At 40.3% G+C, this 26,001-nt stretch overlaps 1 protein-coding gene across 3 annotated transcripts in view; it reads left to right on the forward strand.

Moving 5' to 3' along the window:
* Positions 1-26,001, forward strand: part of cpne5b (copine Vb) — a 138,381-nt gene that overhangs the window by 80,397 nt on the left and 31,983 nt on the right. For all 3 annotated transcript variants that reach the window (XM_086291939.1, XM_086291940.1, XM_086291941.1), the window contains one exon: positions 14,282-14,345. In XM_086291939.1, the coding sequence (XP_086148065.1) occupies positions 14,282-14,345 (64 nt within the window). The remainder of the gene's footprint in view (positions 1-14,281; positions 14,346-26,001) is intronic.

Here is a 26,001-nt window from a genome sequence, read left to right on the forward strand (position 1 = left end):
ACTAGATTATACTAGATACTAGATAGATTATCCTTAAATACAAAAAACTAATGATATCAAATATATCAAAATGACAGATGATAGATATTTTACCATATTCAATTTTGAAATTTCCTACATTTCCTTATTAATAATACAGTAAAAGCAAAAGTCTTGAGTCACCTCTCATTTCTTTATACTTTCTTTATAGAAAATGTGAAATCGGTGGAGCAATTTATTGACACAGCATATAAGGCAAAACCAGAGTTTGCAGATTTCTAACGACACTAAAAGTCAATATTTGGTGTGACAGCCTTCTTCAACATAGTCTGAGCTCTCTTAGATAAGACTTCTTGTAATTTCTTTAAGTAATCTTCAGGAGTTGTTGTCCAGGCTTCTTGAAGGACATCCCACATAGCAAGCAGGTTTGGCCCGGATCTGGTATCAAGCCGGCACTGCTGGTTGACTTCTGGCGTGATAAGAAGTATGTCATCCAGATATGGGCCAGGCCTGGCATAGATGGCACTGTCTATGTGATGGCATGCCACATCTGGCTCGATTGTGGTTTGGTTTATGTGGCCCAGGCCCATAAAAAACAGGTCTGGCCTGGATCCGGCATCAAGCTGGCACTTCTGACTGACCGGTGTCCTGGCAGGGTGTATGTCAACCAGATGTGGGCCAGATCTGGCAATGATGGCACTATTTATGTTCCTGTTTTCCTATTTTAGTTAGAAGACCCAAATGCTGCTATACTAAACTGCTGCTATACTGGTAGCCAACGTTTCAAATGCAGATTTGACAGGTTTGTGAGAGTACACTTTATCTAACACCTAGTGACGGTTTACTCGTCTTTGCCAGTGGGTGGCTGTAGCTCAGGCGGTAGAGTAGGTCACCTATTGATTGCAAGGTTAGTGGTTTGATCCCTGGCTCCTCCAGTCTGCATCTCAAGAGTGTGAATGTGTATGAATGTAGTTAGGAAGTACTCAGTTTAGAGAAAGTGTGTGTGATTGGGTGAATACGGCATGTTGTATAGAGCACTTTGGGTAATCTGGGAGAGTAGAAAAGCGCTATAAAACACTCAGTCCATTCACTGTCTGAACAGAGTTTTACCAGGGTGCTTTTGCACTATTATGTTCCGGCACATGTTGTTATTACATGGCTTGATTAAGGTAAACATTAGGCTGACATCTTGGGCCAGAGCTGAAACTGTTCTGGGTCAGCACAGGGCCTGCAGTGTGGCTGCACACAACTTACACATGGCCCACGTACCGCAAAGAATGATGGCCCTTTGGTGGCCCAGATCAGGTTTGCCAGAGGTGATCGACACATGGACCAGCGCAAGGACCACCAGTGTGTCTGCAACTGGCCTTGTGCTGTGTGTGCGTGGATCATTGTCATGCTGAAAAGTTAAGCAGTTGTCAATCAGGTTTTTTCTAGATGGTATTGCATGGATGATCAAAATCAGATGGTACTTCTCTGTGTTTCTAATTCCATCAATTTCACTGGTTGAAATGCAGCTTCAAACCATGACAGAGCCACCACCCTGTTTTACAAATGGCTGTAGACACTCACTGTTGTACTTCTCAAAACCACTCCATCAGACCTGTTGCCAGTGATTTTCCTCCCATTTCTCTTTCTTGAGGATGGCTTCTTGACAGCCACCCTTCCACTGAGACTGTTTCTCATGATGCTTCAGTGAACAGTAGATGGATCACCTGAAGGGTCAAATGCATCTCTCAGGTCCTGTGTCAGGTGTTTGCTGAATTTTTTGCTCTCACTTGAGGACATGACTTTTAGATACTGTTCATCTGTTGTAGATAGTTTTTAGGCCCGCCAGTTCTTCTTTTATCCTCCACTTGTCCAGTTTCCTTCAATTTTTTAAGGACACACCAGATAGCATGCTGAGATATGCCAAGTTTTTGACTAATAGCTTTTTGGGATTCACCTTGTTCCTGTAAAAATAGTATTCAATGCCTGGCACTTAGCTATAGTACTAGGCATAGAAATATACTGTTTCATACTGTTTCATCTCTTGTATTAGGCGTCGTTTTATGCTTGAATGATTCATAGATCAGCGTTAAGAGGTTCAACAAACAAAACCCAAAGAAGTGAGGAGTGACTAAAGATTTTTATACAGTACTGTATGTTGGTAGCAATTAGGGAATATTGCTTTTTGTGGCTAAAGTGGCTTTGCTCTGCAGCTACCATGCAGCTTGTCAGCACTGCACAGTTCCACTCAAGCAACTGTAAACTGTTTTGTCTGTTGATTTTACTTTCTCAGTGGCCGAAAGTTAATGGTCGATTTCAGGGAGAGGGAATTGATTTAGTTACATGAGCTGAAGGAAGAAATGAGTAGAGACTGATGTAAATATGGTTTCATTTGTCATTTGAAAGCTGTTTTTTCCCCCTTTTAGTCAGTTGGTGCCAAGAGACATTGTGTGAGTGCGCATGTGAAAGAAACCCCCAAACTCTCACATTTTTGTTGCATCACTTAGCAAAGCAACCAGGATGGTTTCCCCACCTGAGGATCGATCAGTCTTTTACAGTGTGCTTCAAAAGCCTCCATCAGCCTCCTCAAACACGTACACACACAACCACCTGACAACAGTGCTGACAGCACTTACACACACAGCTGGAGAGCACTCTGTCCAGTCTTTTGACATTAGTATGTTGTGCAAAGACCTGAGAACATAAGTGAATTGCATCAATCATTTTCTGAAATTTTCAGTAAACTGTAGCTGAAAATACAATATTTCGTGCAAGCGTCATTGGGGTTTAACTTGTGAGTAGAATAACTCTAGGCTCTGTCTAAAATATCATGGGTCTCCTTCAATAATAGTATTTCTCATACAGTCCTTTGTCGTACTTCTAGTTTTTATCAGTAAATGCTAAATGTGTTTTTAGACTAAAACTTTAAAAACATGTGAGGGAAAGGTTGTGGTTTTGCTTAAATATTTAGAACAGGGACACATCCTTCTTTTTGCGTCAAAGCAGCATTGACATTTTAAATAATTAATGAAGACTCACATAATTAATTGAAACGAATTCATTTTTACAGTATGCATTATTAAAACCTTAAAAAATAAAACTAGTAGCCAGGAAACATGTTTACAGGAAAAATGAAAACATGTTGTGGTCTTTTACGTGGGTCTGATCATATCTTCATGCAAACCTGTCATAAATATGGCTGTTCTTTTGCTTTTCGCCAAAACATTGCCTGTAACACGGTTCCAAGTCACATTGCTATTCCAGGGAAATAGGGGCTTTCTTGACATCAAATCATGGCTAGACTTAAGGTTTCTAAGGTGGTAGTGCATGGCATTGGAAACTGGATCTATTGTATCCAAAGCACGATCAGGCAGACCAAACGTGGCAACATTATCAGAAAATCAATACATCAGACCTTGTTTGTAAATGAGCAAACAGAAAGGAGACAGAAAAGGTGAGCTGGAAAAGAAACGAAATCACAGAAATTATTAAACAAACCAAAAAAAAGAGGCGATGTGGTTTAAGATGTATGAGAGATTGTTAATGGTTTCAGATTTTTTTTTTTAACTATTTGCCCTCGTAGACCAAACACACATAGTTTATGCTATATTTCTTTAAAGTTTTGCATTACAGTGACTTTACAGTGTAAGATAAAGACCCTGCAAAAATTCAGCAGGTCACCTGAACTTAAACCTGCTTTTAGGTGCTATCAAACTAATATAGCACAGTAAGGATTTTTGGCTATTTAGTTATTTAGAAATAGCTGTCAGAGGTTTACATGCACTCATCATATACATGGATGCCCTGGTAATTTTGGGCTTTTAATGACTTATTCAATCTATTCTTTTTACACGGTGGAATGATTGTACAGGCATTATTCTGGCTGGATATTTGACCACTCTTCTTGGCAGATCTCCAAAAGTTGAATCTGTTCATCTGGACGTAGCGTTTTGTGGGAGAAACGTTTCGTCACTCATCCAAGTGACTTCTTCAGTCTCAGCTGACTGCAGGTTTCCCCAAATCTTATAAACAGTACATTTGCATAATGACTGAAACCAGCCCACTGAAGGAACAATGGGCTGGGAGGTCAGTTCCTTAATCTTAATTATGGAAGTTCTCATGACCATTGATCAACAGCCACTGATCAATGGCCATGAGTACCATTCACAGAGAGTTGGGGAATGGCTGCAATCACAGCATTGTAAGATGATGACAGATGTACCCTTAGGCCCCCTCCTCGATTCAGAGATGGTCTTTCCCTTTTCACGTAAATGGCCTCCTTGACTCCGCACTCAAAGCAGCGTTCCTCCCTGTCCAGGATGTGTACATCCTCATCATTGACGGAGTGTCCACTGGCCTGTAGGTGTAAATAGACTGCAGAGTCCTGGCCTGACGAGGTAGCTCTTCTGTGTTGTGCCATTCGCTTTGCCAGAGGTTGTTTGGTTTCCCCGATGTATAAATCCTGGCAATCCTCCTGGCACTTCACAGCGTACACTATGTTACTCTGTTTGTGTCGGGGGACCCGATCCTTGGGGTGGACCAATTTTTGGCGCAGCGTGTTTTGGGGTTTAAAAGCCACAGAGACCTGGTGTTTTGAAAAAATGCGTCTCAACTGTTCCGATACTGCTGATACATAAGGGATCACTACAGGTTTTCCCTTGGGCAGCAGTCGTCCTTCTCTCCTGGATCGGCTGGAGCTTTCTTTAGGTGCCTTTCCAGCTTTGACAAAAGTCCAGCTGGGATAACCACATTTACTCAGGGCCTTCTTGATGTGCTGTTCTTCTGCCTCCCTGGCTGCTGTGTCAGTGGGGATGGTGTTCGCTCTGTGTTGTAGCATCCTGATGACACCCAGTTTGTGCTCCAGTGGATGATGAGAGTCAAACCTTAGATACTGATCCGTATGTGTAGGTTTACAGTACACGTCAGCTTTTAGATGTCCCCCATTACTGATGGAAATCTCACAGTCTAAGAAGGCTAACCTGCCACTTTTCATATCCTCCCTGGTGAATTTGATGTGTCGGTTCACCGAGTTAATGTGATCCGTGAATTGTGGTACGTCCTGAGATTTGATTTTCACCCAGGTGTCATCCACATATCTGAACCAATGGCTTGGTGATGTTCCAGGGTAGGATAGCAAAGCCATCTTTTCCACTTCTTCCATGTACAAATTGACCACGATGGGTGAAACTGGGGAGCCCATGGCACACCCATGTTTCTGCCTGTAGAACTGACCCTTGTATGTGAAGTAGGTGGAATGAAGACACAGCTCCAAAAGCAAACACACTTGGTCGATGCTGAGAGTGGTCCTGTTGCTGAGGTTGGGGTCATCCTGTAATCTCTTACGCACTACCTCCAACGCTTCCATGACTGGGATGCAAGTGAAAGGTCTTCTTGGCAGAGTTTGCGGAGTTCAGTTAAATTGGTTGCTTTCCTGGTCCCACTCAGCTTTTCGGCATAATAGGCTTGAGGTCAGGGCTTTGGGAAGACTGTTCCAGAAGCTTAATGTTATCCTGCTTTACCTATTCCTGTCATGGTTCTGGGTCCTTCTTACCCAGCGTTTTGTGTTTCCTTGAGATATTTCTGTATTTTTGGTTATGTCTTGCTTCTTTAGTAGTCTTTCTTTAGTTATGTTTTCTGTCTTGTTTTCCCAGCCGTCATGTCTTCCTCTCTCCCTTGTGCTCCTCCGTGTTTTCTCTTCCCCTCCAGTCTACGTCTTTGTACTTCCTGTTTTACTTTGATAGTAAGTAAGTAAGTAAGTAAAATTTTATTTATATAGCACATTTCTAGATAAAAGATCAAAAAGTGCTTTACAAGGTATATGAACAGATTAAAAAGACAAAGTACAGTCAAAAGTTAACAAAATGCAATTTTAAAAAGATGTGTTTTTAGCTGTTTTTTAAAAGTAATCAGTGAATCAGCAGATCTTAAGTTCTGAGGAAGAGAATTCCACAGTCTGGCAGCCACAGTAGCAAAAGCTCGATCACCCCTAGTTTTCAGTCTCGTATACTGAATAACAAGTAATCCCTGACCACAAGACCTCAGAGACCTACTAGGGGCATAGGGCTGTAAAAGTTCAATGATGTATGATGGTGCTTGTTCTTGAAGAGCCTTAAATGTCAGAACCAGAATCTTAAAGTGGACTCTGAATTCGACAGGGAGCCAGTGTAACTGTATAAGCAACGGTGTTATATGTGAGTATTTCGATGTTTTCGTCAGAAGCCTTGCTGCAGCATTTTGGACAGTCTGCAGACGCTCCAGGGAACTTTTGTTTAGACATGTGAACAGTGAATTGCAATAGTCCAGTCATGATGAAATAAAAGCATGAATAACAATCTCCAGTTCAGTATGAGATATTATGGGGCTCAATTTAGAAATATTTCTTAAATGATAGAAGCAAGACCGAACCAGAGATTTGACGTGAATATCCAATGTAAGAGCAGGATCGAAGGTTATCCCTAGGTTCCTGATAGATGGTTTCACAAATGTTGAAAGGGGACCAAGAGCATTCATTATGCTGGGTACATGTCTGTCTGGAGCACATGTCTGTCTGGAGCACATAAAAGGACTTCAGTTTTATTTTCATTTAGTTGGAGGAAATTGTCGGCCATCGAACCTTTGATGGTTTCCAAACACACATTTAAAATCCGCAGCTTAGAAGCATCTTCAGGTTTAAAAGATATATATAGTTGGATGTCGTCTGCGTAGCAGTGGTAACAAATATCCTCAAAAGGGCTCAAAATATGCTGGAGAGGAAGTAAATAAATTAAAAACAATAATGGCCCCAGCACAGAGCCTTGTGGCACACCAAAGGACAGGGACGTAGAAGATGACCTGTACTTAGAAACTGCCACAGAAGAGTATCGTTCACAAAGATACGAGGAGAACCACTCTAAGGCAGACCCAGATACACCGACCCAGTATTTCAGCCTATCAAGCAAAATATAATGGTCAACGGTGTCAAAGGCCGACGTGAGATCCAACATTAAGAGAACAGAACACTTACCTGCATTGTTTTGCATCAGAATGTCATTGGAAACTCTAAGAAGGGCTGTTTCAGTAGAATGAGCTTTACGAAAGCCAGACTGAAATTTGTCAAAGATATTATATTTGTCTAAAACTGCTGTAAGCTGCTTAGCCACAATCTTCTCTAAAATCTTAGCAATTAACGGTATTTTTGAGATCGGTCTGTAGTTGCTAGTGAGAGATGGGTCCAGCATAGGCTTTTTTAACAGGGGGTATATAACAGCAGTTTTAAAATAAGCAGGGACTTTGCCAGATCCCAAAGAGGTGTTAATTATAGTGAGCATACAGGGACCAATAGAGTAAAAGACATTTTTGAATAACAATGCGGGTAAAATGTCGAGTGAACAAGAGGATACTTTTGTTGCACTAACTATTTTTCCCAGCTCAGATAGTGAAACAGGTAAAAATCTTTCTAAAACAACAGTGTCACGGGTTGCTCTGAGGATCCACTCGCAGGACTCCGGAGTGTGTTGTAACAGAGACAGTTTATTCACAAAAATCCTCACCAAGTGTATTTACAGGCAGTGCGAGGACAGTGCTATATACAAGATGTGCGAGGACGGGTTCCAGGGCTCCAGGGAAAACAAGGGGATCACACACACGCTCACGCCAACCTCTCTCCGCTAGTGACCAGCCACCTCTTACACGCTCCACACGGGGAAACACGGGGACGGGTCCCGGGAATCTAAAACAGAGAGACAAATGTTACTTTCTGAGGCGGAAGTGTGGGGAAACTAGGGCTCGCCGTGTACTGACAGGAGTCTTCACAACAATCCAGCGTTGAACAGCTGATCTCCTCCTTCTGATATACCAGCTGGTCTGATGAGGCCCAGGTGTGCATGATCCGGGAGGGCGTGGGCCGAGGGCGTGAACCCGCCATGAGTTCCGCTCTGGCAAAACAGGGGAGGGGGAGAGAGATTGCTGATCAGTGCCTTGCCGACCCCGCAGGTCGTGACAAACAGGCCGAACTGGCGTGGGAACTGACAGTGCAGATGCTGATGGGGACAATTTTTCCTTATATTGCTAATTTTTTCTTCAGCAGAAGAAATAATGGCAGCAGGTGGAGCAGGAGTAATGATATCAGTAATAGTATCAAATAAGACCTTAGGATTACCTCTGCTCTTTGCAACCAACTGAGAAAAGTAAGCAGCCCTTGCATCTCTAATAGCATTGTTAAAAGAGGCTAAAAGATCCTTTAAATAAAGGAGATGAACATTTAAATGAGTTTTCCTCCATAACCGCTCAGCTTTACGACAATTATGTTTTATAGAGCGGATGTTGTCATTTAGCCAAGGTAGGGACTTGGAAACAGGCACAGGTCTCATTTTAACCGGATTTCATCTAAGATCGAAAGACAATGATGATTAAATAGATCCGTTGAGAAATCAACACCGTTTTGTGGGGATAGTGTTAAATTAAAAGCATCTGAGAACTTCTGCGCTGTGGAGGAATTTATAATGCGCGACATAACTGTCCGGTGAACAGGAGACATAGGCTCATGAAAAGACATGTTAAAAAGTATATAATAATGGTCAGAGATAAAAATGTCCTTAGAACAAATACAATCAATATTCAAACCCAAGGTAAAGACAAGGTCCAGTGTGTGACCTTTGTTATGTGTGGGGCCGGACACATGCTGGATAAAATGAATCCATAATGTTGATAAAACCCCTGGCAAAGAGGTCAGACTCATCATCAACATGTATATTAAAATCCCCCACTAAAAGCAATTTGGACAACCTCATAGTAGAGGACAGGAAGTCGCTAAACTCCGCTAAAAACAAGCTGTTTGGGCCGGGTGGATGATACACCACAGCACAGTAAAAAGGATCCTTACTGCCGATTTTAATGAGCTGCAATTCAAAAGAAAGAAAGTGTCCAACTTTCACTGAACGGCAGTTGAAACGGCTCTGAAATGCCACCGCGAGACCTCCTCCACGACCAGAACCCCGAGGCTGGCTGATGACAGAAAAGCCATTTGGGCACATTTCAATAAGAGACGAATAGTCCAAGCCCCGCTGCCAGGTCTCGGTCAGAAGCAGGAAGTCCAGATTTTTAGAAGCAATAAAATCGTTAAGCACAAACGATTTATTAGTCAAAGATCGGGCATTAAAGAGCGCCATAGTCAGCGGGGTGAGAGCATCATTATTGGGAGAAGCTCGAGTTAAAGGACGTAAATACTCGAGATTAGAGCCTTCACGTTCGTATATTCCACTCACCGAGGGGATGAAAAGCCAGTCAGCAGGAGAGTCTGGATGAACCCTTCTGAGGTAGCACGGTCTCGGAGAGCCAGGCCCTGCATATCCAAGCAGGGCCGTGGAAAACAAATTCCTCTCTATGGAGCTGTTTTGAGCGTAAGTAACAGAGCACGCACGACATCGCTTTCCAATCAGCCCCCGCCGCCAGAAAAGCCTAAGCTTCACCTGGATACCTGATCTCCTTCCTCTTCTTCTCCGTGATCTACGGGGAACGCTGAGAACGCTGGCCGAGGATCCAGCCACTGGCGGTAGATGGAAAGTGCCAAAGGAGTGCGGGGAAAAGTGCGGAGAATGGAAAGTGCCAAAGGAGGAGGAAGATGAAACATCTTGGGCCATCATTGAAGATCGGATTGATAATAGCGTCAAACGATCATAAACCAAGGCAGCCAGAACATCATTGATACAAATAAAAAACAGCAGAATAAAGAAAAAACCACGACGATAGAACGTGACAAACTGCACCCGGCAGCGGCGAAGCCAAACACAGGCGCCATCATACCGGAAGTGCTGTCCCCGTCAGTGTTCGTCATGTTGGGCTTGGTCTTCCCCTGTCTCGTTATAGTTATAGGCGTCAGTTGTGCTCCTCGTGTGTGCTCACGTCCCTCGTTATCCTTCTGTGTATTTATGTCCGCGTCTCCCTCAGTTTCGTGTCGCGTTCTCCCTCATGGCTACCTGTGTGTCTTCCTGTGTTTTAGTTTAGCATTTCCCAGTGTAGTTTATTCTTGTATATCTTCCATGTATGCAATAAAGCAATGTTTTGAGTTTTGAGTGGTCTCCGCCTATGAGTCTGCATCTGGGTCCTCTCCTGCCTGCACACAGCCGTTTCCTGACAATTCTAAAACCAGTTTGATGTGTGTTTGAAATCACTGTGTTGTTGGAACATCCACCTGTGTCCAAGTTTCAGCCATTTAGCTGTTGATTTGAGGTGAAGTCGAAGAATTTAGAGATAATCTTCCATCTTTATTATTCCGTACACTTTCAGCTATGCAGTATTACTACTGGTAGCAAAAACCCTACCACCACCATGCTTGAAAGTTGGTAACAAAAACACTTGGTTTTTCTATGTGGGCACCAGTAAATTTTAGGCTTGAAGGTGCTGATTTAAGAGTAGGAGTTTGTTTCTTGGTCAACACCCTCTTAGTTCACAGCGATGTAAAATTCACTTCACTATGTATAGTGACGCTGGTGTTTCAGCAGTTCCAGACAAACAAATCCTTACTAGGCTGGCAAAGAGAAACTACCAGCTTTCGTCAAGTTGTCGTCAAGTAAAAGCCTTGGCGTTGTCAAGTTAAAAGACACTGTAGAACCTTCAACACCACTTACTAAAAGATTGGAGGGAGTATCTCTATATGTCTGAGACTGTGTAGAAAGAAACCCAATTTCTTTTTATAAAGCAATTGGAGATGTCGACTGTACAATAATTCTACCTTGGAAAAAGAACAGTTCAATCATTAAAAGTCCAAAATTACCATGACATTAAAGCCCATGAAGAGTGTTTGCCACCTTCTGATCACAACTGTATAAATTATTTGTAAAGTAATTAAATTACTTTACAAATTCTCTTCACCAAGGAACTGTATTACATTACTCATTAATTGTGTTACTGTTATGGGGTAATTGACTATAATGTCATTAGTGCATTCAAATTTTAATCCCTTACACTACTTGTTACTGTAAAATAAAACACAATACTGCCCCACATGGATAATAAAATAAACAACTCGTGAATTACACAGTTAACATGTTCCAACTTAATAACAGTAAACTTTAGGGTCACAATGGTGCAACAGCTGAGACAGAAAACTGTTCCAAAATAGTGATATTATAATACAATCACACCTTACTGCCACATACTCGAGAACATCTACACACAGACAAATCTGGAACAATTAACCCTTGTTTGCACTGATTAATTGTTCCAGGACCCAAATACACTGCAGGAGCAGAGAATTTCAGGTCTCTGACAGCATGTTCAGAAAAGTTAGCTGGGGCAAGACCATTTAATGATTTCTACACAAAAAGAAGTTTGTATCTCAATCTGTAGCTAACAGGGAGCCAGTGAAGCGAGGTGATTAATGGGGTTTCTCTTGCTTGAAAACTGGTGCAGAGGTCTGAGCTGCAGTCAGGATTAAGAGGTCAGAGTAACACCAGCAATGATGAATTCTTCCACACACAAGCGCCCCTGAGTCCAATATGATTACCAGATTTTTGTAAAAAAAAATTATTTGATTAATTGGAGTTGTCACGATTTTCAATTTTCTGGATTTTCTAACAAGGCTGAAGTAAATCCATGGCAGTATATCAACTCTTCTACAGGAGCTGAATAAAACCTAAAGAATAAAATTGTGGGAGGGAGTAAACAGTGCTGGGGTTAGTTCACCAGCTATTGCCTGCTGGTGTACAGTAATCGTGATTTCCATTGTTTCTCGTATAGACAGTCAATAGCTATATGGCTGTAAACCTAGGAAATGTTCATCTGTAAGAGAATGTTCATTCCCACATACATTCTCAAGATATTAAGGCAAATATATATATATTTCCTATCAAACAGAATTGTATCTCGTAAAGTAAGAGAAAAGACTGAAATGTGTAGGCTTCAAAGAAACAGACCATTGCCTCCCCACGCTCTGTCTGAGTTGAGTGTAATAAGCGAAACAAGGGGGCAGAGTCTTTGATGGCCTTCCTGATGTTCAAAATCTTGTGAATCTCTTTTTTTCTCTTTGAAATATTAGCTAGGTTTCATTTGACGTAGACGTGACGTCGACGTAAAGCGCGAAATTTGACTGGCGGTCGGAAGTGAAAAAGATAAGCGCAAAATCACAGACAGACAGTACGCAAAATGCCTATGTCCTGTTGTGTTTACGGATGCTCCAGTAGGTCGACCAGAGAAACTGATAAACGGTATTTTAGGGTACAAAAAATAGCCCAACGAAGAGGAGAAAAATGGAAAATTCTAACCGAAAAACGTAGGAAAAAATGGATTTTAAATTTACGTTTACAGTCGGGAGGAGCAGAGTCTGCCAATGCCCGTGTCTGCAGCGACCACTTCGTCAGAGGTAATGTTATGTTTGCAAACGAACTTATTAGCAATAGGTTGTCGTTAAATTCTCGTTTACTTAGTGCTTTTAAGTTAGTAGTCTAATATTGACTTGATTGGGACTATAGGCTGCCCAAGTGCTTTGGATGACGAAGAGTCGGAGGACTGGGCTCCGACGGTCAATCTCGGCTACGAACGAAAACCCAGATCGGAATCAGTTCTCAAACGAGAGAAAAGAATGAAGCTTAAGGCAGAACAGCATCGATGTGCAGAGGCGATTTTGGATATGCAACAGACGGCTGAGAGCCCGGATTTGAGCCTAGTGACAGTGGAGAACAGGCTACTAACCCTGCCATACAATTGCAATGAGCTGCAATCACTTCTCCATCCTCCTTTGCAATTACCCAAGTCTTCAGAGGTGTCTCGTTAGACCGCTGAGAATGGTTTACCTTGAAACAAACAACTGTCACTCTAACGAAGTCCTAAGGATGTGGCATGTTTGTTGACGTTAAAGCCGCTACCGCTAACTGTTAGCGTGTTTAAGATAAAGCAATATAAGAACAAACACTCACCCTTGCAAACACCAAACCGTATCCATCACGGAGACGTTTTGTTCCAAGGTTGTGGACCCACCCGCTGACAAAAAAATTGTACGCCTCCAGACTCTTGAAAGCTTTCATTTGCTGCCTAGTGTAGTAAGAAGTCTGGAGGACCAAGTAGTTGGTGATATCCACAGCCTCGATAGTAGGCAAATCCTTTACTTCTGTGGTGTATTCGGACATTTTCAAAGAATACGGATCACGTCCGATATATTTTTTAACTATCTGTTTATATCTCTCCCGAGAAACGGGGTCTAAAGTTGCACAATAGCTGCTCTCCTGACTCTCCACAGTGTCCTCCATGTTTACTTCCGCCCTCCACTCAAAAATTGCGCTGCCTCCGCACGTCATCAGAACCACGTGACCGCAACCCAACTATTGAGATTTGATGAAAATTGATCCGAAGCATGTCAATTAGCACATAAACTCAATCTGCATAACATTATAATACTGCCAAGCAGAGAATATCTCTGAATAGTTTAGCTTTGAGCAAGGAATCAAGCGATAATACAATTAATTATGTGACATCAACAGCAACATAAAGAAAATTGTTCGAAAGCATGTTTACCCAATGAGCATTTCGATGATTTCTTTGCTTGTCTATCTGCTTTTATAGCATTTCTTCACTCTCTATTTAACCCTGTAAAACCCGAATCAATGAATAATTAGCAGCAAATTGAATTTTTCTAACATACCTTCTAAAAAAATATCAATTTGCATGAGTTTTAAAAATCACACTAAAGATCTAAAGATCTCAAAAACTCAGGGTTACAGGGTTAAAGCTTTAATCCAGTTTTCTGAACAGGTGACGTCATGATGGATTTACTTGTCACTACAACTTAGTATTAACTCTAATAATGAAGCCAAGATGAAAGGAAATTAAGGCATCAGTGACTGTCTCTATATGAGATCATCTGTAATATGAACTGTCATGTGCTGATTAGAAAGTCAGAGCAAACAAACTAAAATCAATCCAAGTCAAACCAGAACTCATCTCTGCTCCCTAATTGCTACGTGTTCACCAGCCTAAAAGTTGAACAAATCTATGTGGCATCTATCGTATCCCCTAAAGACTGATTAGCTGCATCAAACATTAAGACATCTAAAACTGCCAGCACATATTTTTAAATCCTTCTAAACAGGATTGGCTAAGATGGAACATATGTCTGTGCTGAAAATCATCAGAGTCAAATAAAAAATAAGAAAACATGAGTTAGACTTGAATAGTTGGATAGTCAAGAGAACTTGTTCAGAGATAGAAAATACACAAATTAGCCTTGATTTCCACAGCAGCCTCACTGATCAATTAAAAGCCAATAAGTGGGAAAGAAAAAAAAGGATGTTTTTTTCTTTGATTTCTGTTAAGCTTTTATTGTTTTCTTGATTTCCTTTCACAGAGGGATTCCAGGAAAGAAATGTGGAACTATTATCCTGACTGCAGAGGAGCTGAGCAACTGTCGAGTGAGTAAACCATAATAATCCCCCCTGCCAAACACTTATTAGCAAGCAAACATCTGCTAGCAAAGCCTGGTTAAACAGACATCACACATAAAGTGGATAGAGAAACATGGAAGCTGGAAGGGACAAAAGAAACCAAGGCTCATAGAAACATCCTTTTGTCCACTTTAAGAAACTACCCCATAATAGTTTTAAGAAGTTGGTACTGGTCACCTTGAAATAATTTCAAAACCTCATCCCAGTAGTGTGTTGATTTACTGCCTACTGTCTGTCTTTGTTCCCCATGAGGTGCAATATATGATTATTTTTTAATCTAAACAACTTTTCTTACAATTTCTACAAAAATGATGGTTGTATGAATTATTACACGAATACTTTATATGTCTCAAAGAGAAATCTATATTCTCAAAATGTGGCCTCAGGCAAAGGTACCGTGTTTGTTTGTTATAGATTCTTTGTCAGCCTCCACTGTATAATCCACTGGCTTTGAAAATGGAGGAAGAGTAAAATTTCACAGCAGAAAATACCTAATTTTGAAAAATTGAACATATGGTTAAAAATATGGACGGCACAGTGGTTAGTTCTGTTGTTTCACAGGAAGATGGTCCTGGGTCTGAATCCATGAGCCCGCTATCCTGGAGGTTCTAACTCGGCCATAGATGGGAATGTGAACAGTACTCTGTCTCTATGGGATGGCCTTGTGACAGAATGGTGACCTATCCAGGGTGTACCCTACCCCTCACTGTGTGACAGCTGGGGTAGACTCCAGTCACTGCCATGACCCTGAACTGGATAAGCGGAAGAAAATGCATGGTTGGATGTCTCTAAATGCCTACTGGTGATGCTAGAATTCTCAACGCGTGTAAGCATATAACTCAGTGGAAAGAATCAGGGATCCCTAGTACCACACTTCGTCGCTCTCCCTTATAGACCTAGGGGCATCCAAGGGAAAAAAGAATATGAGATGAGAAAGAAAATAAGGATGAAGACACAAAAGAAAAGTTAGAACTCAGTATGGCACCTGTGCAGTTTCACTGCTTGAACCTTCATTAGTTAGCAATAAAACGCTGCAGATTATTTTCTGATGATCAGCTAATCAAGTCATTGGTGCAACCGTAGCGTTCGTGTATCAGTCTGGATGTTTGCACATCTACCAATCTGTAAAATGTATAAAAAAACCCCAACCTATCACGCACACAGACTCGGCTGCTGGGTGTTACACACTGCGCGCTGACCTGCTCTCTAATGAAAGGACCCGAGAACATGATGTGGTGAATGTTGAATGCCTCCTCAGCCAATTCTGGTATACAGATTTTAAATGGTTCACTGGGGTTCCAGCATACAGATTAAAACAGGAACATGTGAATACAAGAAGCTGTCCAAAGAGAAAAGAAATAACGTAGAGAGCGCGAAAGGGAAAGAAAAAATGGCACAATGAAAATGAAAGATCAAACAAGCAGTGATAAGATGATGAAACAGACATTTCTGCGTGTACAGAGTGTGTCTAGATGAGAGAAAAAGACACAATCAAACAGATAGAAACAGTCACAAAGGCACTGAAATTAATCAATATAGGGTTATTTCACGCCTGGTGTATACCAGCTCTTAGCTATAAAAACTGCTTGGCTGATGATAGTGTGATACTGAGTGATGGTTAATTAAAATGCCGTCCTGCCTGACCTTGTCCCCTGCAGCCTGTGGGATGCACATGCATAAACACACACATACAACACATTTGTATACTGTCTCTTTCACACATTTGTTCACCAACTGCAGTCGGTACTCATATTAGAAGCATTGTGCAAAATGTTTTGTTACATTTTAGGTAACAGGCTGGAGTTTGTATGTGAAGAGGGTCACATATAGTAAATGACCCAGTGTAAAAATATCAGCCGCACTTTCTATCGCAGCTAGGTAATAATGTGGTAATAGTGGGGTGATTACGTGGAAACAAAAATGTAATAATATGGATTTAGCAAGTTTGTGCTAGCCACCAAACTGGTATCCATGTAATTCTCTCAAATCAACATTGTGCCAGAGCAATATCACATTGACCTTGATGTAACCGGGTAACTTGTAAGTAACAGGGCAGAAACTGGGCATAATAATGTGGAACCAAATGTATGTGCATAAGGCAAAACAAATTGGTAATAATATAGTAAAGGTATAGTAACAATATAATAACCTGCTAGCAATAAAATGGCAAAATCTGTTTTTTAATATATACAGTATATATAATAATCTGTGGTAGTAACCTTATAATAAATAAGTTAATTTTGTTTTATGTTAATTGAAAATATGATGATAAAATTACCATAATGCTGAAATTATTCTTTTGTCCCCAGTATTAGTCTTTGTTTGAAGGTAACAATATGTATGTTTAATGTTGTGGCTTATTACCTGAAAACACCTGATAAACAGAAGTTATATTACCTGATAATTTCTGTGTAATAACCAACAATCAGGGCACCAAAGTGCCTGTTTCTATTTAAGGCCACATTAATAACCTATAAAAACAAGGTCCAGGAAACATGTGGTAGTTTCTCAACACTTTTATGACTTTTCTATTACTTTTGTAATGAAGTGGTAATAACTTTCTAGTCTGTTTACTCCACTATTACATTATTACTCATCTGTAATAGAAAGTGCGAAAAAAAAATCTACTAATGCTGAGCTATCCTAGAGAGCTTTACAGACACTTTTAGATCAGTCAAGAACTATACTCAAAGTTAGTCAAAATAGGTCACCTCACATTCTATTTTTTACGCCAGATGCCCTTCCCAACGCAACCCCCTGAGACAGTTGTGTCTCCTCCTGGTATCAAACCAGGGATCTTTTTGATTGTGAGGCAAATGTATATAGTACTACACTATATAGACTATACTATTTAAAGTTTTTCACTCTTACAGCTCTTTTAACCTTGTCTTCAGCCATAGACAACAGAATTTTTAATAATAAAATGCCTATTCCTGTAACTAAACCTAAAAATCAAACAACTTGTAAACTCTACTATATATCACGTACCTTCTTCACCACGTCTGTGTGACGACTGTTTAAAATTTCTCTCTCTCTCTCTGTTTCTTCTATAATTTAGACATTTGCTATCCCTGGAAAGACAACAACGTCTTGACCTGAGTACAGTTCACTGGATTTTGTGAACATGACTTTGTAATGATGGCCTCGCTGGTGGGTCTGGCAAGGTTTAAGAGGTTAACATAAATTAAGTATTAATGCGCTGGCGTTATTACCACTTTCTATTTATGATGTAGTCCCAGTAGAAGCGAGCGTGTGGTGGGCCAGTATTTCTTTAAAGTCTTTTTGCTTACACAGTCTACAGCAGGAAGTTTTAATACATCTGTTCGCATAAATGATTAAACTTTATCAGCCTCATTTGCATACGTAAAGTGCTGCAACAACAATAAAAGTACTGCAAAGATCAAGTAACTTTGGAAAAGCTTTACAATGTTTCACTGTAGTTTCTGTAGTTCTTATATTGATATTAGAAGAAATACAAGTACATTAAAGATACAGTCTGGGGTCCTGCAAAGGGGCCGTGTGTATAGAGTCTCTTGAGATGATGAATAACAGCAAAACGTTATACTGGGATGTAATGCAATGTAGCATGTGGCTCCACATTTACCTTTGTGGCCCTCAACCTCTGTTCTCTTTTTGCAAATCAGCATTATTAACAACCCCTTATGGACCTCTTAATTACTGCTTTTTTTGTTAATATGTCTCTTGCAGCCTATAAGCTCATGGGCTATCCAATCAAAATGTTTGAGTTTCCTACCTAGTGTGTGATAATCTCAATTTCAGGGTGGAACTTTATTATAACCTTTCTTTATTTCGACCTACTGCCACAACATAATTATTATTATGCTTTACCAGGGTCAAGTAATGTTTGCACATACCCAGCATGTGCAAAATGAATCAAAGTGTGTTCCCCTACATTTTATCTCTCAGTATAAGGTTTCTTACTCCACCGTGATCATGCCAGTAGCAGACTTTTAAGTGTAGATCAAAGACAGCGAAAAAAGATATCTTCACCCCTCAGTTGGCAATGCTGTAGACCAGAGCTGGCTCATGCCAAAAAATTAATGTTAACCCACTGAAACATCGTCTCTCTACATTTTGTATGGTCTACGGATGCAATTAGTCTATATCACTAGACCTTATGGGTTACACTGGCTTTCGGGGATGAAATCATTAAGCTTTAAATGTGAAAAAGAAAATTAAAGAAAAACATGGAATGGTTGAAGATGTGTTCTTTAATGTGGTGATTCATTTCTTTTACCCATTATTAACGCTTTCTCAGAAGCTCCGCGTCTTCATATGCAACTTTTAGATAAACAAAATAGGTATTGCCAGAAAGGTTCCATGTTGTATTACCCTGATTGAATTATTATTGATTACACAAAGGCTAATATATTAAAAATAAAACGAAAACAAAACAAATGCAACCCCGATTAAAATATGTTCTATTATCTATCTCTCTGATTTCCACAAAGATTGACTTTGATAAATCTGAAGCATATGGACAAAATACCATGAGAGCTTATGAAACAGAGCTAGCAATTAAAGACAAGACTGTTCTCCTATTTAATCAAGTTTATGAGCCATGGAGCAAAGTAATCAATCTGAGTATACTGAAACATTTCACCAACTCTGTGTGCTGGTTATTAAAAGTTCTTGCTGCTATCTAAACATGGTAAATTTAAAAATATTAGGTCACGTAATTTTGATTAACACCCACTTGCTGACGCTATCAACACACCCGAAGCAACCAATTTGCAGGGGTGGTTATGGCTTCATGCAAATTTCAAATGTTTCGGGGATCCTAAATCCTGCAGGATTTCTGACAACGTGGCCGCTCCCCCTCCAAATCTAGCGGCTGTATTTTCGCTTGGTATTGTGCTGACTTTTCTTGCACACAGTTCTGGATGTACACAGTATCCTCATGGTAACACTGACCACCTAATCTCTTCCAGTACATGTACTATATCACTGAATCCCACTGGCAATAAGGCAACTCTTTCTTCACAAAGTGGGAGCACAGAAGCTTGGTTTTGCCCCCAGCATCTCTATATTTGCTCTTGCTTTAAGAGAAACTTCCACCACATTAAAAGCTGATAGATCCCCGTGAGGATTTTCATTTTGCTTTAATTGCTTAAATTTAACTGCCTGCCCGACTATTTTGCCATCTGTGTGATTGACCAAAACAGCCAGTGGAGAAGTTTCCTTACTAAGAGTACAGATGTTTACTCTGTGCATGTGTAACAGCCAGGAACTTAATTTGCTTTCTGACAGGCCTCGATATATATGTCTTTTTTGCTTCTTTGATTCTGATTGATCTTTCTGTCATTGTGATGAGGACGAAACATTTTCATCTGAGCAGAGCAGTTTCCTAAATCCGAATGGCAGCCTCCTCGTCTGGTCGCTTCCACTTGCCGTGCTTCCATTTTTCTCTTTTAAAATCTTCTTTGATGCCTCTACATTCCACTTCAGATTGTACAGTACATCTGAAGGGCAGCCTTCAGAACATTTGGTGTGGAGCTAAGTTGAACAGGTTTTCGATCAGCGTGAGCAGAGAACAAATGGAAAATGGAAAATACAGTATTGAAACGTAGAAAGGAGGAAAAACCTGGAGCGGCTGGGAATGGGGACGTTAGAAGATGCTTTGTGTGTGGAGGAGAAATTGCTTCTGCATAATTCCCCTCATGTACACTGTTTGGTAAACTTATTAAATTCTACGAACCTTCATGAAAACATAGACCACAAATTCAGATTTATTGCAGCTATAAATCAAGCAAGAACAGAGGAAAGTAAGATATTAGCTGTTCACTTGTGATCAACGTTGCTTCCGGGTCCAACCTCCTACTGCGTTCACTGAGGCTCTTGTTTGTGTTGTAATTCTATCTTATTTTATTTAATATAATAAACAAGCCCATAAAAGTAATCAGTGATCACTGTTGGCCTGTCTGACTTTTTATTAGCAATAATCATGTGCTGCACATTTTTAAGCTCAGTTTTTAAAAGCTTATGATGGAACTACAGCCCATGTGTTCACAGTTTACCAGGCACCAAATATTTAAAAGATTCAGAAAATAATCACTCTGATGCTAACCATTTCAGTGAGGACATGAAGCTTAGGATCAGGTATTTTTCAGAGTGAGTAATTCAAACCACGCAGCAGCATGTTAGTGACTAACCTCGTGTTGTGGACGGTCCGTTTTCAGCATTTGTCTCTGCTCATCAGGAACCCTCACACTGACTTTTACTGAGGGGAAAAACATTAATAGTCATCCTCCATCTTTGCTGTTCTACTGTGATTATATTATCCTAACAGTAGCTCGGTAGCTAGCAACCAGGTAGAATACGATTATTATAAATTATTTACCAGCTAGCCTAACTTCAATACCCTGCAATCATTGCTGCTGTTTATGCATATCACTGTAACTATGATATATGGTATATATACCATTTTATATCATTCCATCTTTATATTTGAAACTAGCGAGCTAACTTGCTGCTAACTTCTAAGCCCATTAAACTTCCTAAATCCTCTTTCTTCATGGATGCTTGGATGTTAAACTTTAGTATACCTGGGAGAGCAGCAACACTCATCACTGTGTTGGAAATTAAAAGATTGGGTTAATCTAAATTCTTAGTGATGCCACAGTGTTTGCTTGAGTTTGGAAACTGAAGAAGAGTTTGGACCCAGATGATGTCAAACTTAGGAAGTGGGTTAAGTGGGTTTGTGTAATAACTGTCACAGTTTATAATGACTGGACAATCAATATGATCATGTAATGATCATAAATCTGTGCTCTCATACATCACTGAACACAGAAGGACAACATACTAGCCCACTAAGCCCACCTTTGACTCACTATTTCCTCTCAGACTCATCAATTGGGAATTTAATGAATTCGCTGATTGCCCCTTTTTCTTTTTTTTTCTGCATTAAACCCCAACAACACACTGCCTAACACTAATTCAGGCCTATGTGTTTCTAATAAATTAGTTTATAGTATACATTTGCCTATTTGTCTTCTTTTTTTCATAATTCATGTGTCAGTAACTGTTTCTGCTCTGACACAAACAGTCCTTATTCCCCCCTGAGGGTGTGAATGTGTCTCTACCTAGTCTTTGTCCCTCTAGCTAAATATTGATACTGCCATTCTCTCCATATTAGCAAAGGGCTGTTGATCACAAAGCAGGAGTGCAAAAGTGTGCATGTTTGTGGCTCAGAGTGTTAATGAGGCAGAAGCAGATGCATATTTAATATCCTCTACATGCTGTCATCATAAATGCTTTTATGTGCCTGTCAACTCCTCGCAGATTTGGTGTGTCTTTACTTGCTGACTCAAAGTAGCAGCAACACTGCTACACACCCAACCACCCACACACATACACACACTCATACACACGCATTGCTATTACTTTACATTAACATTTATATTAATAGAACAGTAAAAAAATATGATCTGCTGTCTATTTATTGTTAAATGTTTTATTACAGCATTTTTAGATGGTCTAAAGAAGCTGTGGGCAACATGACAAGGTCGGTATTGGTTGTGAGGCAACTTCAGCTATATTTAGAGGACTTTACTGAGGGTTAGATGAACACAAATTGTCAGGTTGCAGCTGGATCCCTAAAACGCCTTCAGGACCAAACAACTGCTAAACTGCTTGAAAGCTTGCTGTCGATACTCTGTAGCAGATGTGTAAAATAAACCACGCAAATCCCAGACTGCAGTTTTAACTGGATTTCTGGGAGCAGTTTAACAACCTTTATCAGGAGAATATCTTTGATTTAGTACACCCTTGCATCTGTTATTGAAACTTAACTTACAAATTCCTCAAACTCTGTTGAGGGTTTATATTTACTATTTCAGTCTTTATTTTTTATGCATTTCATTTTACTGGACACAGATTAAAAATCTTTGAAGGAAGCAGGGGACAAGTTTTGAATGCTATCTTCCTCACAGGCGATAGCAGCCAAACATTTAGGCCAAAATCTCCTTCAAAGTTGTCTCCATGTGGACATCTACACTGCCTACACCTTTCCTGCTACTTTTAGGACAAACCCTGGAGGACCTCAAAACTGTGCAGAGAACAAACATCAAGTTCTGCCTGAAAGTGATTCATGTAAATATTTTTGCTACTGATGAGAATCTGGTGTCTGGAAAAAAATCCAGAAAGCAAACAGCAGTGAAAGAGTCTGCACAAAACCCAGAGGTAGCACATCAGGAGCGGAGCATGACCAGTAGCTTGCTGGTCACGAAAAGGGCAAATCAAAGGGTTGCTGTTTTGATACAATGGATTAGATCTATTATGCATCTTAACTTGAAGAATCCAGAGCAGGAATTAAAGGAAGTGATTTAAAGTAGCTGCAGCAGCTGAAGTGGTGCAGAGGTGCCCAAGGATTTGTGTATTTTTTGATTATCTTTATGCAGTATGCATGGGCACACACATGCTTGCAGTTAGTGGGTTGGGAAAGTGTTGTAAAGCAGAAAATGGACTGTTGTTAAAAATTATTGATTGAATTAATTTAGTGTGACCATTCAGGCTTACCTAGTGCCCTGGAACTGATCTAAATTTCTGTCTGTGGTCCTGTAGCCTATGGCCAGTTTATTAATAATTTTTTATAAGGTGCACGGACACACTTTTGCTGCAGTATGCGCCTTCAGAGGTTTAAAAATGCAAGTATGCTTCAGCCGAGGGCAGTATGAATCGAGAGCTCGAGCGGTTTCACGAGCAGTAAGAAACTTGTTGAAGTCAGGCACTTGTTGAAATGGAAAATATTCATCGAGTATCCAGGGATGGGATGAAAGAAAGAGCCAGAGATGAAATAAAATCTGTTGCTACAGCGAAAGAGAAATTCTACTTCTCACATTCATACTCATACATATGCTTGTGCATCAATCAGTAAGCAGTGTGGGTATCAGCACTCTCCCTCAGGATTAAAAGACTGTTTTTTTAAGAGATTGAAAGTGAGTGAGCGAGTAAGCTCAATGTAGGAGGTCTGTGTCAAACGCCAGTCATGTAGTGTGCGTGTGTCCGTCAGGCTGAGGGCAGAATACAGATAAAGTTCCTCACTGGCTGCTGGATTGGATGTGATGTTTTCTTGAGTGCGCTGCAGTGTGCCTGCCCGTGTCTGATAAAAATAGTGAGAGGACACTGTAGCAACATGCAAACTGGAATTAAAATGCATTTGTGTATAAAGACACTCAAGCCCTCACTCAAGCCCCAAACCCGGCCTGTCACATCTACAATCTCACACACATTCTTTTGCTGATTTGCCACTCGGCACATGACCAAACATGAGGTGCAAGCTGCAACATTAAAAAGCTATTAAGCTATCATTAGTGGCGCCATGGCTGCCCAGTGGAAGGCCCGAGGCTCTGACAACAACAGCAATATACTGTTATAGCATCTAAATGTACTGTAATGAACCCACTGTGTTTCAGAGATTAGCTACAGCTCATGTGCCAGAGATCAGTCAGGCCCCATCTCTGTCAGTCCCCATCTCCGCACACAGGGAGAGCCCAGAACACGGACCGGCCGCAGTAAACAAGTAGTACTACAATGCTAAAAAGCGGACCAGTGATTTATATTTGGAGCTTTAAAAAGCACTACATTTCATGATAAACAGCAGTGGGAGAAAATGCAAAATCAGGCCCATTTGTTAGAGAAAGTGGGAGTACTACAGATGAAGAATACGAGCTGTTTTGCAGTTAGAATTAATCTCACAGCATCTGCTGCTGGCCTCTGATTTATTTGTGGTGTATAATGTTTTTTTTGTGGTCTTTGTTTATCTTTGTTTATCCACAATAGCCGTAGGTCACCCACCCTCACAGGTAATCTCTCTTAGAGATATGCTAGGGTGTAAGCATAAGAATTCCATTAACTGGTTAACTGCCAACAATAACAATACGTTTCAGCGTAAATGTTTTCATTAAGTTCCAATAAAACTGTTTTTAACAGCACTTGCTCTGTTCATATTATTGGAAGTTATCCGTGTGATCTTATAAGTCAAAGTCTGACTTTATGTGGCCGTGTAAACAAGAAAGGTTCAAATCGAAAGCCTGAACTCTTGGCTCACAGGAATTCCTTTTAACATGTTTCAATTTAATATGAAATTCTGATGGAAAAGCATAAAAGGTCCCTGTAAGTGCATCCAACCTTTCTCAGAACATATTAGACAAACCAAAGCCCCAAGCTCAAAGCATACTTTCTGTCTGGTGTTCCTCTGAGGCCGAAATGAACCTGACACATTCCAGATGCTGTGACAGGTATCAGAAGACGTTAACTTGATGACTATTACTCATGCTAGAATTAGACTTGGTAAGCAGATGACACTAATTTTAGCAAGACTGCTACTAGATGGATACGGTACATTGATTACAATATCTGCACGCGCACACACACGTGCGCGTAGTGGATCATTAGGTCGTGTTTATAGATAAAGCTGGAGTGGACTCTGGGCCGAGTGCCAGAGCTTGACAGAGCGAGACCATATAAGCAGGTGACATTTACACTACGCAGACTAAAGCATTAGATAGTCATATGTCTAAATCCATTCCTCGTATAAATAAATGGAAAGTATTTTGCCAAAATATTATACTATACCTCAAGAAATAAGCTTTTTGTCTTTTCAGCAGCAGTGTCGAGAATTCTGACATGCATGAGCGCATGTATGTGTGAGAATGTAGTGGACAGACAGTGAGTCCTAACTCTTTTAGACTCCCACTGAAGCTAATTTTTGCTGATCTTCAGCAATTAGATGGTGTCTTATGTCTATGTGAAATGTCAGTATGAAAAAGTCCAAAGCCATTAAATTTCACATTTGAAAATCTACCAAAGTCTCCATCCGTCTGTCCATCCATGCACTCAGCTGCCCAGCCAGTCATTTTCTTAATCACTTGTCCATTTCAGGGTTCAGAGAGTTCTGGTGTATCCCGCAGGTGGAGTGCACACCGGACCCAGACAGCCAGTCCATCACAGGGCCCACATAAAACTAACGCAAAAGCTGAATATTGTTAATTTTTTTTTATTTTATTTTATTTAATCTTTATTTAAGCACTCAATTTACAAGAAATAACTTTTCAGACAGCATAATAAAATTACAATTACAAGTTATGATTTCACAACATTATTTATGAGTCTGCAAATGGAATCGATTGAAAGATTTAAATTTAAATTGAATATACATTGAAAACCCCAGTAGCTGTGACTATATGTCAGTAATGAATACATAGATGCAAAATGCATTTTTTTTTTAATTTGTGAGATTTTCTATATTTCCATGAATGTCAGACAAAAATGTCAGATTTTCCTAAAAGTAGATACAGAAAAATCTGCATTTATCAGGGAAGATTGTATGTGAACTTTTAATTTGAAAACTATTTCAATCAGTGGTTTGAAATTCAACCTGTAAGCTGATGTGCCAGTTTTTTCCTGCAGTCATACCCTCACATCAGACTCAACAGTGGCACTTTGGATTTGGAAAAAGAGGAAGCAGATGTTGAAGGTCATATTTTAACTGCTGTGTGAACAGATGGTATCGGCATGTGCGATTCCCAGTGCAAAAGGAGGTGTGATGGTCTTTCCTGGTGACACTGTTGACATTTTATTTAGCCAACAAGTCCTCACC

The sequence above is a fragment of the Aulonocara sp. 'chitande type north' Nkhata Bay genome, linkage group LG5 (genome assembly GCF_057382095.1).
Source record: "Aulonocara sp. 'chitande type north' Nkhata Bay isolate Kocher_YH1m ecotype deep benthic linkage group LG5, A_spYH_male_GT1.1, whole genome shotgun sequence".
In the NCBI taxonomy this organism is placed as follows: domain Eukaryota; kingdom Metazoa; phylum Chordata; class Actinopteri; order Cichliformes; family Cichlidae; genus Aulonocara; species Aulonocara sp. 'chitande type north' Nkhata Bay.